This window comes from Mastigoproctus giganteus, chromosome 6 (genome assembly GCF_048544385.1).
Source record: "Mastigoproctus giganteus isolate SK-2022 chromosome 6, ASM4854438v1, whole genome shotgun sequence".
In the NCBI taxonomy this organism is placed as follows: Eukaryota; Metazoa; Arthropoda; class Arachnida; order Uropygi; family Thelyphonidae; genus Mastigoproctus; species Mastigoproctus giganteus.
The window spans coordinates 202,441,816-202,456,028 of NC_143580.1; the positions used below are offsets into that span (position 1 = coordinate 202,441,816).

Here is a 14,213-nt window from a genome sequence, read left to right on the forward strand (position 1 = left end):
ATCCCTGCTTGTATTTCACTTGGAATAACTAATTCCTACAACCCGTTTATTTTGCTTGCTCTTCCACATTACTTGGATATCTTAGAATTCAGAACACATGTATTGCACACATTTTTTCTACTCGTATCTGATTTCGCCACTAGAGGACGCATCAATGACGAGTACGTACTACAGTTTGGATTTAAAAATAATACTGTATATATATTTATTTATTGTTAATTTTTAACTTTGGAATAGAGAAAAATTGCAGTTCTAAAAACAAATATTTAGCAGTATGTCAAACTGCTTTTACAAAAAAGTATTTAGATATAGTTTAAACATATTTAAATCAAAACAAGCTGTTATTATTATTATTATTATTATTATTATTATTATTAAAATCAATAATATTAAATAATGATGACAACAGCGATGATAGAAGTAGTTATCTTGTGACTGTTTATCGCTGCTGGCAAGTTTTCGCCCTTCTCTACTTTTCCATTTCACAGGGAGGAGAAATCAGACCTTTAGACGTCACCTTTGGCATTAAGCTCGCGTTTTGTCCTACATACATAGTTCCACATTAGTTAGGGTTTGTCCCACCCTTATCTAAAGGCAATAGTTGGGCGGGATTCATCAAATGGTCAACGTGTCTGTGTGCAGGTATGTCGTATGTGCATACAGGTAAGCTGTTTTTTTAAAAATGACATTACCGGAACACTCTACAGGCTCAATTCAACCACTGTTTGTAACATTAAACGCAGCAAAAATCCCCTCCCTTCTGCATCCGTCTACTTTCCGGGTTAACCCATAGCCTAATAAGGATAACCTTATTATCCTATGTATATATATTAAGGTAATACATCTATTAGCCTTCATAACTTTAATCTCCCCCTGTATGCATATATATTGGTGGACAAATAAATAATGTCTTACTGATCTATAGGTATTAATTATATATTATAAAAATCTCGTCGTTATTATGAAAGGAGAGGCTCTCTGATTGTTTATAAAACAAGAGTTATAACATTCCTTACATATTTTGTAAAACTATTCATCAAACAATTCTGCAGGTTTTATATTCCTCGATGCATCCTGCTGTTTATGTTTTTCTTTCTGTACGCTGCTCGGACCATTCCCTACAAAGGAGAAAATTTTATGAGCTATTTTTCACGCTGTGGCCAAGCTAACCGGTCTCTCCTAGGATTGAATGGTATTTTTATTTTCTCTTGGAAATGTGTTTTCCATTTCACAAAAGAAGTAACCCCGTTAGAGAGTATACACAATTTCATACCACCTCGCTTCATGGCCTTGGTTACCTTGATGCAAATTCAAAACAACCGGCCAACTCAGGGCATAATTTTAAATTACATTATTTAACTGTAAACTACGATGAGACTTCTATATCTTAAATCGCCATTCGGGCTCCTAAATGTTGAAGTTATTCCGAACAGTGGCGTTGAAAATATAGTTTGATTTCTCAGACTTAATTGAGGTTAATAAGGATTTGTTGTATTATTTTCATAATTTATGAAAGGATTTAAACAAGTATGATTGTGCTCTTTCATTTCTCTCAGAAATATCTCACTTGTGCAGTGCGCAAGAGAAAATAATTCAAAACATAAAACTGAAACGAATACTCGGCAGTCCCACAAAATGAATAACATAATCCTTGCGATGTTGTGTAACCTCTGAATTGTTCTAAACTCTTTGGAAGATACGTGTCAAACAAATCCAACGATGAATGGAGTGTGCACTTAGGAATGTATAGTGTTTCCATATCTGCCGTCCCAAGTTTCATAAAGAATAATAGCATCATTGTGTACGTGGCTGAATAGTTAAAGCAATGCCAGAGGCATAGAAAATGAAGCCAATAGGTAACTGCAAGGTTTGGTTTCTGTAAATAACCTACAAAAAGAAATTAGTACGGACCCATGGTTAGAAACTGGAAAATCTTGATTCTGGGTTTTGAGACCTTGTCGGTCAAAGGGGGATCGGTCTGCAAGGATGACGGGTGATATTACCTGTTTACACCTTGGTTTAAAGAGATCATAAAAATACAGACACATTGGCAACAATTTGTTTAATCTTTCTATCTGCCCTCTCTTTTTCTCTCTATTGCTATCTCTCCATAGATCTATTAATAAAGCTAGCTATCTGCAATTAATTTTCTTAACTTCTCACGTAGATAGGAAATATGTGTGTGAGTGTATTTAAGTAGAGAAACTTAAGAATTTTAAAATTCATAATGCAAATGTAATATTTTTTTTTCAAGACTACTCGTGTAAAGCATTCTTAAAATAACCTACACCGTTGATAACGAATAAAAAACCGAGTCTACAGGTGTTGTCGAACTGTCTGCAACAAACTCAACCCTTACAGAAACCTGTTTGCGGTTATTGGAGCTATGCTTGAAGTACTGCAGGGTAGCGACATCTCAGAAGACGTGCAAGCTTCGTTGCGATTACTTCAATACCTCTTTTAGAATAAATACTGTTAATGATATATTAATTTACATCATTGTAAATGATGACTTGGTCAAATGAAAACTTTGGACTTAGAAGAATTAATCAGATATTGTATTGTAAATATTGTAATATTTAGAATATTTTGCTACAGAAATGGTTTAGAATTTCGATTGTATATTGTATATTCTTCATAAAATGAAGAATACAGTATACAGTATATACAAATCGGACACAGTTCTGATTTTTTTGTAAAATCTATGGGGAAACTTATATTAATACGGATAATTCAATTTTTTTTAAAAGGAAATTGTTAAATACTATTACCTTGACAAGTATATGTATCAGGATCGCAGTGCATTCCAAATTCGGTGTCACACGGTTGCATATCAGAACATGGCTGTCCCGCTTGACGAGCACAAATATGCCGACAATGACATTTGGGATCAACCATCGTCCTGTCACCAACACAAGGGACAGATTCTCCCGACTGTCCCACCGTGGGGTCACATTCACAGTACGCTCTATCTGGCTTTGCTGCGTCATCCAGTGGAAGCTTTTTTTCTTGTCGACTCTCTTCCATATAACGCGTAGTAGTTTGTTCTTGTGTTTGCTCTTCCCTTGGCGGTATGGTTGTCATGGTGACCTCCGAGTCACCTGTAGTCACTTCGGTGTGTGTCTCCGTAGTCATTTGAGTAGTTTGCATACTCACATGTGCACTTAAAGTTGTTTCTTGTTTACCTGTTGTCTCGAAAACTACGGAAGACGAAGATAGAGACGAATTCGAAACTTCTGTAGTGGAAGGTGCTTCCGACACCTTCGTTTTATTCTCATAGTCGGTATTGGTTGCTATAGTAACTGTTGTAAGTAGTTCAGTAGTTTCTGAGCTAACAGAGCTCTCCGTAAAGTTTCCTACGGTTGTCTGTGCGATTCCGTAAACTCGTAAAGAAAGCAACACACATAGTCCTTTTAAAATCCACATTTTTCTCGGTGTCGTCGCGAACTTACACTTAACCCTAGTTCAACGAACAAGACAGAACAAAGGCCATCAGGAGAAGCAATCGTCCCGGCACCAGAATCACTACTCAAAAGAGCTCCTGCTCCGTCAGCGTTCCCTGGTCGACTGGCTCGTCGGACGGTAAGAACAACTGGCAAGGCTCTCAGTTGTGTCGGGATAGCCTGCAAAGGAGGACTTGGGCGCTCGCCTGGTAGGTATTTGACCCCTCGGGCGGTGTGTGTAAGAAGCTTGTCCAAACCAGGATTCAGGGGTGGTTTTTCTGCAAAGTTTCAACGTCAGCTGCCGACACTACTGCAACCTACATTTTGATCTGTGTACTCTCCTGCTTTGCAACTCCTGTCAGGTCAGTTGACGGAGATGGGATGATATCGATGTCCGGGTATGAATTTCAGATGGCGGATTTCTAGGTACATTTTTCACATCATCTAATAAATCAGTTAACTCACGCAGGACAAGGACAAAGGTCGCTTTGGAATAATATATCCTATTTAACCAACTTCAGCCAGTAAAAGATGATGTCACAAGTAGCTTTTGTGGAATATCACTATCCTGTTTCCTATTTAGAGCAATAGATGCTAATGAACATACCCATGATTCACAGCGCGCCTGTATTACAGTACATGATCATTCCATTCTACATTTATTTAAATATTAGAACATGACTATTTCCCAACAAGGAAAAAATTGCATTTAATTTTCACCGTATTAAATATTATTGGATTTATTACATGTCAGTATATGAAATAAGCTACATGGTAATACTATTTAACTGCTGAATATCACAAAGCAGTAATACAGCAGTCAGTTTAATAAAGAAAAACAGAATGCCAAAATAACTAGATTTTTTTTGGTTGTTGCAATTTAGAGTTATCATTGTAAACGATCGACAAACTCCTCATCAGAAAATGAAAAATAATAAGGAGAAAAGGAGGAATGGGAAAAATGGAAAGGAATAAGTAAAACTTTTCTCTTTGGTTTTCAGTAAAGTTTTATGTTAAGTTGGATCTGAAGAAATATAAAGACAATGTTTCAGCAGCCCTTAGCAGCAATTTGATAGCCTGCCAGCGAGATGAAGTGGTCATCAGCTTCTATTAGTGTAAGTGGGCAATAAATGACCAGGAAATTCGGGATGGCCCTGCCCCAAATAACGCTTGGAACAGGAAATGCTCTATCTCCCCACTGTCCTTTTTAAATAGAACTGAATAGAAGGCGACCCACAGCATCCCCCCTTCCTCCATCCTTTGCCCATCTTGTTGTTGACACCTATAGTCAGAAATAGCGGCTGTCGTCTAAGCTATATGAAGCGCAATGACCTTTGACTGAAGTCCTCGTAAAGTTGGCGGAAGACAAGGCTGATGACAGGCAATTTGCAGAAGCATTTAAAGCAACCAGAGGTGTCTCTTTGTTTACATTCTCCCCCCCCCCCCCTCTCGCGTTCCTTCCTGTGTAGAGGGATTCGTGATGTTAGCACGTAAAGAATTCGTTGCCGACCTTTGCAAACAGATGTTTGTTGAGCAACTGTCCCTGATAGAATGAAAACAAATGTATTGCTTTCGCTGTTATTACAAAATACGACCTTGATTATTCGAAGTGAACGGGACTGAGACTGTCTCGGATTACGGAAAAATTCGGATAATAGAGACTCAGCTTAATAGGTGCTTGGGAGGATTCATTTATTACTGTAAGAGTATTTGTTATTACGTAACCATAATAAAAATGCGTATGTACAGAGGAGTAATTTAAAAAGTTTTTATCAAATAATAACAAATACAAATGCATCTGAATATATAATAGGTATGCAGTAGACATTAAATTAATAAAGTTGTAAATTTACTCTTTCTTATTTCATTTAACAAAATTGTTCAGTTCTAAACTACACCGGTTGATAAGTTTATTGGGTTTTTTAAATTAATTTAAACGTTCCAGCTGTTAGTCATCTCCAGAAAAAGTTGTTCAGAATCTTAAGATGGTCATTCCATATTACATTTTTCAGTAGGAGCAAGGGAGTACATTGAATGAACTAGTAAAGTAAAAGGACATATTAGATTCATTAAATATTCCTTTGGATTAGGGAAGTGCCCGTGTATCGACAGTATGTGAATGTGGTTGTAAAACTCGCCATATACGCTCAAAGAGATAGTCAAGTTTGGTAATTAACGCATTCGTACCAGTTAGGGGGCACACACACACACACACACACACACACACACACACACACACACACTGAAATATATGGAGTTGTGGCAGTGGTAAACAGTATAAATGGGGAGACAACTTTGGCCTCACTTGCGGTCAGATTTTATTACTTGTTCTTTTCACAGCTGTATTCTTTGTTCTTTCCTCTCTGTGGTACTGCTGATGTTCCCAGGCATGGGACCCCTGCCAGTAGAAGATTCCCATCTATGAACTAAAAGCTACCGCTGTCTGTGCCCCAGCAAACACCAACTGCATCTCACATGTATGGTATCTTATATAGGACGGCACCTGAACGTCAGTTCAACTCCGCCTTTGTACACTGTGATGATTACAGAGCACTGTACAAGGTCAGAAATGTGTATAATTTTATTTTTGTGCAGTGTGTGTGTGTGTGTGTGTGTGTGTGTGTGTGTGTGTGTGTGTGTGTGTGTGTGTGTGTGTGTGTTGTTTAGTTGTTTCAGTCCGTTTTGTCACTAGGCAGGCGATCACCTGGAAAGCCTGCCCAAGGTCCGTCTACACCACGGGGATGTAGGCCACAACTACGTATGTACCGCAGCCGCCCTCGGAACCCTCTGGTTTACCAGCTCTGATACTAGTGATACTAGTGGAGAGAAGAAGGTTCTGTCGAAGATCTAGGTATTGATGGCAGCGGTTTAAAATATGATTCCAGTCTTCTGGGGCGCCACAAGAGCAGAGAGGTGATTCAGTAAGGTTGACAGTTGCTAGTTTGGCATTAAGGAAGCCATGACCAGAGAGTAAGTAGAGAGCGTACACACCAGGGTGAAACTATTTCTGAGTGGACTCTAACGTGGCAAAGGTGACGTTAGGGATGAACTTTAAAGTAACAAGACCCTTAGAAGTAGCGAACCATCTGTCTTGCCAGCTCTGCATCAAAATATTCCAACAACGTCTTTTCTCTGCCTTGGGATCCACAGTGACATCGATAGTAATACCCAGGAAGGTCACAGGGACAGTGTGCCTGATGTAGAAGTACAGGCCTCAGTACAGAAGAAAGAGATCGAGGGGCAGACAGCTGTTAAGGACCTGCAAGGCAGGAGTATATATATATATATATATATATAGAGAGAGAGAGAGAGAGAGAGAGAGAGTACTTTCAGGAGAGGCACGGGAATTGCCCTGGATCAGCAGGGTGAGATCGTCTGCATAAGCCAATTTGGAAGTATAAGGAATAGTTTTAAGGAGCCATTCGTTAAGAACGATGTTCCAGACGAGTGGTCCAAGAACAGAGCCCTGGGGCAGCCCCTAGTGACAGAGCGGGAGACGGAATTAGATCCATAAATAATAGAAACTGTACGATTTTCAAAATAGCTTAGAAGGTTATAAAGAGGAAGAGGGCAATCGGCAGCACGTAAGCGAGCAAACGAACTAGACCACCATAACAGGTCAAAGGCCGCAGAGAAATCAACAAAAATAGCAAGAACGTATTTAGAGTTTGCAGAGTTAACTCGAGAAAGGAATTCAACGACTGCTTCTTCAATGCCTCGTCCAGTTCGGAAACCATATTGATCATCTGATACAAGAGAGGTGTTAGTGAAAAGAGAAGTGAGTCTTATAGCAATCAATCTTTCAAGTTTTTTGGCCAAATGCGATAACAGAGCAATAGGACGGAAAGACTTGCCACTCGGGGTGTTTAAAGGTTTAGGAATTAGTTTAAGAAGAGCTGTCTTCCAGATAACAGGGAAAGTGATTTCATTCAGACATGTGTTGAATAGGGTCGGAAAAACCGTTGGACGTAGCTTGTGGAAATTGTTTGATAAAGATCCCTCATGAAGGTCGAGATCTGGACAACCAGATTTGTTAATTTTTAGGACAGCCATGTCCACCTCCAGCTGCGTAAATGGCTGAGATTCAGAAGCAGTAGTGTAGGAGTTATTGAGCTGTCTTATTTGTTGATGAGTAATCAAGTCATCCTCTGGCGATCAGAAGGATGCAGATTATCCGAGATAGTGTTGATGATGTCCTTCCAGGTAAGAGTTTCGGTGCCGTTTGCAGGTACCGAACAATAAACAGCAGGAGAACAGGATTTGTTCCTGGTAAAGTGATAAATAAGGCCCCATGTGTCCCGATTGCCAGTAGAAGTAACCAAGTTCTGCCAAGATTTTATTTTACAGGTAGCGATGGTCTTGATGTATTGTCTTTTGAGAACCTGATATTCTGTTTTAAGACTTTCGACGTCAGGAGGTGGCCAGCTCCTGCGATGTCGTTGGTAAGTACGCCTAGCCCGATGTACTTGCTGACGAAGCAAAGTAAGTTCGTGGTTCCACCATGGAGTGGGGTGGGATGACTGAATTTTCTTTTTTGGTTGCTTTATAACAGGCGCTGCTGAGAGCATCATTAACATAGGAAACTAATTCAGAAGCTGTAAATTGATGGATGAAGTTTATGGTTTCAAGTGAGAAGTCAGTGTTGATTGAGTCATCAAATCGGTTCCACGATGCGTCGCAAATAAAATCTTCTAAGGTCGTGTAGTGGATGATTATATGTTTGTGCAGAGCAAGTCACAGAGAAGGTAATCGCACAATGGTCACTTGAGCAAATGTTGTTATTTACTGTCCAGTCATTAATGTTTGAAGAAACAGTAAGAAGTAGCAGTGATGTCTATATTTGATTCGCCATTTAGAGAGCTGAAGGTATAAGGTGAGCCTGGTTTATTTAGAACAGTCAGCTCATGAGTGAACCCTTGTTATTAGTATGTTATGGTCGGAGTGTCATAGACTGGATTTGGTATTAACATCTGACATTATAATAAGTTTGGCAGTACCTACCAAAGAAATAACTTGATCGAGGTAGCCAAGATGGAGTATAATGTCGGAACTTGGTGGGCAGTATAGTGAAACTAAAAAGTAAGAGCCATGAGAAGTAGACTCACTTATGCAGACAGCGTGTTGATTGTTAAGACTAATTATCTTCAATACGTCCAATTTAGGATTGACTATGACGAAGCCGTACGTGGTTCAGCATGTTCCGACTGAATAACTCTAAAAAAGATAGGGTATCCGGTTATTTTACCGCGGAACTGGTATGGTTCTTGTAAGGCTATAATATCGTGGATCTATTTAATTTCGTCTGTTACCTTTCGGACTTCATCGGCCACAAATCGTGACCGCTGAGCATTCAGTTGAAGCAGGCTAAGTTCAGAGACTGATTCATCTGCAGGTGAAGAACTGGTAAAAGACAATGTATCCATAGTTGGTCCGTGGTCTTACGAGATCCATGGTACGCAGAAGTTTTGGGCATTTGGAGTCACGAATTGCCTCATTCGTCAGCAGTCCTTAATCTTGCAATCTCTAGAGCTATTTTATATTCATGGCAATTAGGATCGCGGATGGAGTGCCAAAATTTTCTTTTACGCCTCTTGCAATTTATGCAGCAGGCAGGCTCGTCCTTATGAAGGCATTCTGCACGCAAATGACCACTACGGCCTCAATGTCCACAGGATGGGGAGTTATGGGTACAGTATTGATTTGTGTGCCCATATCCCAAGCACAAAAAGTAACTATTGTAACTATTGTGAATGGTCTATGCCTACGTGAGCTACCAGCAAGAAATATTCTGTCCATTGACGAAATACACCTGTAAATGTTTGGGGAAAAACTGATTACCTAATGTACTATTGACAAGGACCTTGACTTGGTTGTAAATCTGAATGAGATTTCTTTCTTAATCTCCTCCATTGTAAAGTCGTAGTCAGCCAGATTTTTATTATACAATTCTTACATTATGTCCTCCTTACTTAGCTCCTTGGGCATGTCGTAGATAATTATGGAAGGATTACCATTTTTAGGAACTCCCGTAGCGATTCCTGAAGAGGACAAGGAATCAGATGCTGAGATACTAATTAAGTCCGATTTAGAGGCCGTTTCCAAAATTACGCTTTTGTTGTGTGCTAATTTGATTGATTTTATTTTGACTGTTTTAAATTCGGTCTTCAAAGTATTGGTTACCAAGGTTTTTACATCAGTGCTGGTTTTAAAATTGCTATTCTCTAACGCTCTAAGTACCATTACATTCTCACTAGGTTTAGTTATTTGTTTCTTCAGCGTGGATCTATTTCGGGCTACATCATCATAAGATCTGACCGCATCTCACAGACAGGCGCATCCGACCCAGATGCTGAATCTGGTACAACAACTGAATTTTGATCTCGTAAGGTTTTCCAAAGAGCCGAAATATCGCTAAAGAATCCTTGAATAACTCGACCATGAAGCTCATCCATGAACTTTTATCAATTCATCATATTCACTGTGCAGATGTCCTTGGCTGACTGCAACTTGCCACTTCACTGGTGAAGAAAATACAAGATTTCAGTGAATATTATATTTATTTAAAATCTCTTGTTCTTTTTGTATATTTTGGCCACCTTTACATGTGCAAATATGTAAATATTTCTGTAAATAGAAATGTAATGAAGATAGTTATCGTTTCAGATGGTTCATAAAAAAAGTCTTTTTTCTTCTAACACTCAAGGTCTTGATAGGAGCTTAGGCAAGAAGGTCACCCTTTCATTAATCTCATATTCTATGATAAAATAAACCCATCCAAATTCGGTTTATTTTATTTTATCCTTTTTATTGTCATTCGTTTAACTCAATAAATAGTTGTTGCTTTCCGCGTGTTAAGCTGCTATCCTTTCACTGTTATTTATCTTTCTATTATTATAACTCCTGCCACAGTTATTCGGACTGTGGTATGTAATGCTGCTATCCGTTTCTGTTTTTATGGGACGACAGAAACGTGCAATGAAGTATTTAATAATAAGTAATATAATACGACCGCTGTTGTGACAGTAGTATTTCCTCCTATTAACATTGCCCACGATTCCGTATGCTTCTGTGTGTGCTTGCGTCCCCCTAACTGGCACGAACATGTTAATTACCAAATTTGACTTGACTGTCTGAGCGTGTATGGTAGGCTTAAGAGCGAAGTGGGTAACTACCGACGGTTAGGCTATATTCAGTAGTAGGAAAAATCAGGAGCAGTAACCAAGAGATCAATCCAAGTTATTTAGATAGAAACGGAATTCTGAAGGAAAAATCACTCACGGAAAAGGGAACAGTCACTCATGGATGTTGGAAATAATTTCGACATTGTTTATTTTGTACTCAATTCCTTCAGAGAGGTTACTGTATAAGATGGAACATGTTGGGATCACAGGGAATCGCAGGATGGATCACAAGATGGCAGTGTCAGAGGCAGATGGTTGTGATTAATGGTTGCTCTTCAGAAAGGGCTAATGCAAAAAGTGGGAGTCCCCGAGGATCGATACTCGGATCGCTGTTGTTTCTGATTTTCTTAAATGACATCGACGAAGGGATAGAAACCGCGATATCAAAATCGGGAGACGTAGTGTTTGGGTTGGCCCACCACCGGTAGTTCCTACAACTGCGCCATAGTTCATGTGTGATGTATACAGAACTCTGTAAATGCCAGAGGTGGATGTAATGTGGGTTTTTTTTTTTTTTTTTTTTTGTGTGTGTTAGAGTAGTGTTGGGTTCTGTTGTTCTTTTGGACGCAGGGTCCCTTATGGGACTCTATGTTGCCCACCATCACCACTAGAAGGCCAGGTAGTCCCTAATTCTTTGACTGAGCTATGTCAGGGTCGCCTGAGCTTCCTGAAAGAGGCCATAAAAATAAATAAAAAATAGGAGAGCTCTCTCTCTCTGAGTAATTCTAAAATTTTTTGACTGGTGCAGCAAAAGCCTCAGGCTTACTTGCACCATATAGCTAATAATAATAATAATAATAATCCCTGGGAGTGTTGTTCAAACGTCGTGCTGAGTTCCGCTATTCTGACTCTTCTTAGGGTAGAAACGTCCAGCGCATATGTTGCAAGCGCTTTGTACGAATTTTCTTCTAGTAGAAGAGAGGACTCATTGTTTCGTGGATTACTCTGTATTTCTGTGAGGAACTTAACCCTGCAGTTTTCGTAGGTGGGACACTCATACATGTGGTGACCCCAGGACACTTCTTCGCCGCAGTTGCTTCGCGGGTCTCTCTCTATGCCCGTGGCTGTCAACTTTAGTCGAAAGGGACCATGTCCCGTGATTAAGAAGGTTACCTGCAGCCAAGGCGAGTACCAGGGAAGAGGCTTTGGGTGGGTTACTTTGATTGAATCGTTGGGTGGTTTCTCCTTTCGGTGAAGTTTCCCATGACTATTGCCATAATTCCAATATGTTTTGGGTGATGCTTCTTTTATCTTGTTTCACGTCGTTTGTTAGATCTAGCTGTAAATTTAGTAGGCATGTTTCTAATCCTTTCTTTAACAGGTAGAATAAACCTCTTGACAACCTCAAGGTACAATGGTTGACATCCAATAAGCGCATGCAGTGCAAGGGTGCTGACAGTGTGACACGCCCTGCAGATTGATAAGAGCATAAACCTTTGTATTGAGTGTAACTTCCGCTTAGTTCTCTCCAGTGTGACTTGTTTACACCAAATAGATGCTCCATAACAGACGATTGGGACGTAGATGCCTTTATACAGAAGTGCTAAGGCTTTGTGCTTCAGCCCCCAATCCGCCCTGCTAACCTGTCTTATCATGGCAGCATACTTCTGTATTTTTGTTGATAAATACTTCAGATGGTAGTGAAATGTGAGTCCCAAGTCAATATAAATGCCTAAGTACTTTACTTTTGTGTATATATGGATGGGGTGAAATTTAGTTTAATTATTGGTCAAGTTCAGGGGGAGTAGCTAATAAAGAAATTACTCCATTTAAGATTCCATTAATGCTAAAGGCCACTCCTTAGGCCGCAGCCTATCCGTGGATACCAGCTTAAATGTTATGCTATTAACTGGATCGGAGTTGTATACAATACGTTAGCATAAACAATAAAAATAGCACAACGCAAAATTTTAAACTTGAAATTTGCCCACTTGGTCCCAATATCTGTAGATCTTAATCAGTTGGATTCTCGTCCCTGCCATGAGGAGGTGGGTCACCACCACTAGCATTGGAGTATTCCGTCGTCTAAATACTTCGCTCACAAAATCGTTAAAATATACGAATAGGCGACGATCTGTGAACAGAACCCAGAATCGCTCTTTCTCTAATGTCCCAACTGAGCTTTCCAATTTAGATCTAATACCAAGTAACAATAACAATCCAACATAACATGTTCAGATGTTTCCAGTTCACCACAAGCACATAACCCCTGCTCACGTAATCTTAATAATGACAATTTATATGCCAATCTATGTCCAGTAATGAGGATTGTGGCATGTAAACCAAACTGAAACCATAGTTTTAACTTTGGATTTATCATTTTATTATTGTGGAAAAACAAAGGTTTGACAGTCTTTCTCAGCATTTTCCCAATCCTCTTGCCACATATTCATTATTTGCCAAACAATTCTCTTTTTCTCGGATTTCAAATCAACTTTAGAATAATTCCTATTTTCCTCTGGGCATGATGTTTATACCCAGAATATCCCTTCTGATATTATGTTTTTATAATATAATAATCCATCGAGAAAAACCTCGTACTGAACAGGAAGCCTTCCAGAAATAATCCGTAATGCTTCAGAGGGGACAATTCGGCAAGCGCGTGTCAACACAAGAAGAGCGAATCTCTAAGCTTGAATCAAATATTTCTGTACAATAACATTAACATAGATTGGTAGCCCAGAGGGCCAGTCCCACTCAAGAAACATCACCAGCATGCCCCGACAAAGCCAAACCAGTCGACCAATCCAACATACTGGAGAAAATATACAATATAACATCCATCCAAACAAAATCGAAAATCTTCATATCGAGACTTGGACCATCTACAACCGATGCAAATATATCTAAATTCTTTGAGGAACAAATGGGGATCAAGGTGGCTGTGAGACCTGTGAAAACAAGATATCCCTCCTATGCTTCATTCACAATTACTTGTGACAAACAGGATGAACTAAAAGTGCTAGATACCAGCACCTGGCCTCCAGGAACTCTAGTAAAAATGTACAAAGAATGGACCTCTTCCACATCCTACTGCATGAGATCAACAATAACACAGGAATAGCAACCAACGTTAGCATCATGCCAGCCTGTCTCAATAACTCTCCTTAAATGCGTCTACCAAAATGTACGCCGTATCAGCAATAAACTACACCCTCTACAAACCATCATGTTACTAGCTGAATATCGGTTCATCTGCTTGACCGAAACCTGGTTATCTCACGGAAGGCAACTGGATGTCATAGGTCAGCCTCTCGATTACCTCAGCCTCCATAATTCCAGGGATAGCAGACGCGGCGGAGGTGTTGCGTTACTGTACTCATCCAGTTTCAAGCAGTCCAGATTTCAGGTGATTAAATTAGATAACTTCAAAGACCTATGTGCCGCATTAAGAAAGGATGCCATACAACTCCAAATTTGTCTTGTATATCTACCCCCTCTACCACACAGAAGATTCACGAAGTGAACTGATAGCATGGATAGAAGCCAACCTAGCCCTCAATATCCCCACCTTCATTATAGGTGATTTCAACATGCCTATGCCTAAACATGATGAAGCCACGAAAATATATCAGTCATTGGCACATTT

At 39.6% G+C, this 14,213-nt stretch overlaps 1 protein-coding gene across 3 annotated transcripts in view; it reads right to left on the reverse strand.

Annotated features, from left to right (window-relative positions):
• LOC150084881 (uncharacterized) overlaps window positions 1-3,568 on the reverse strand; it is a 150,017-nt gene extending 146,449 nt beyond the window's left edge. For all 3 annotated transcript variants that reach the window (XM_090376682.1, XM_090376680.1, XM_090376679.1), the window contains exon 1: window positions 2,772-3,568. In XM_090376682.1, coding sequence (XP_090232808.1) covers window positions 2,772-3,426 — 655 coding nt within the window. In that variant the 5' untranslated portion in view covers window positions 3,427-3,568. The remainder of the gene's footprint in view (window positions 1-2,771) is intronic.
• Between the last annotated feature and the right edge of the window lie 10,645 nt (window positions 3,569-14,213).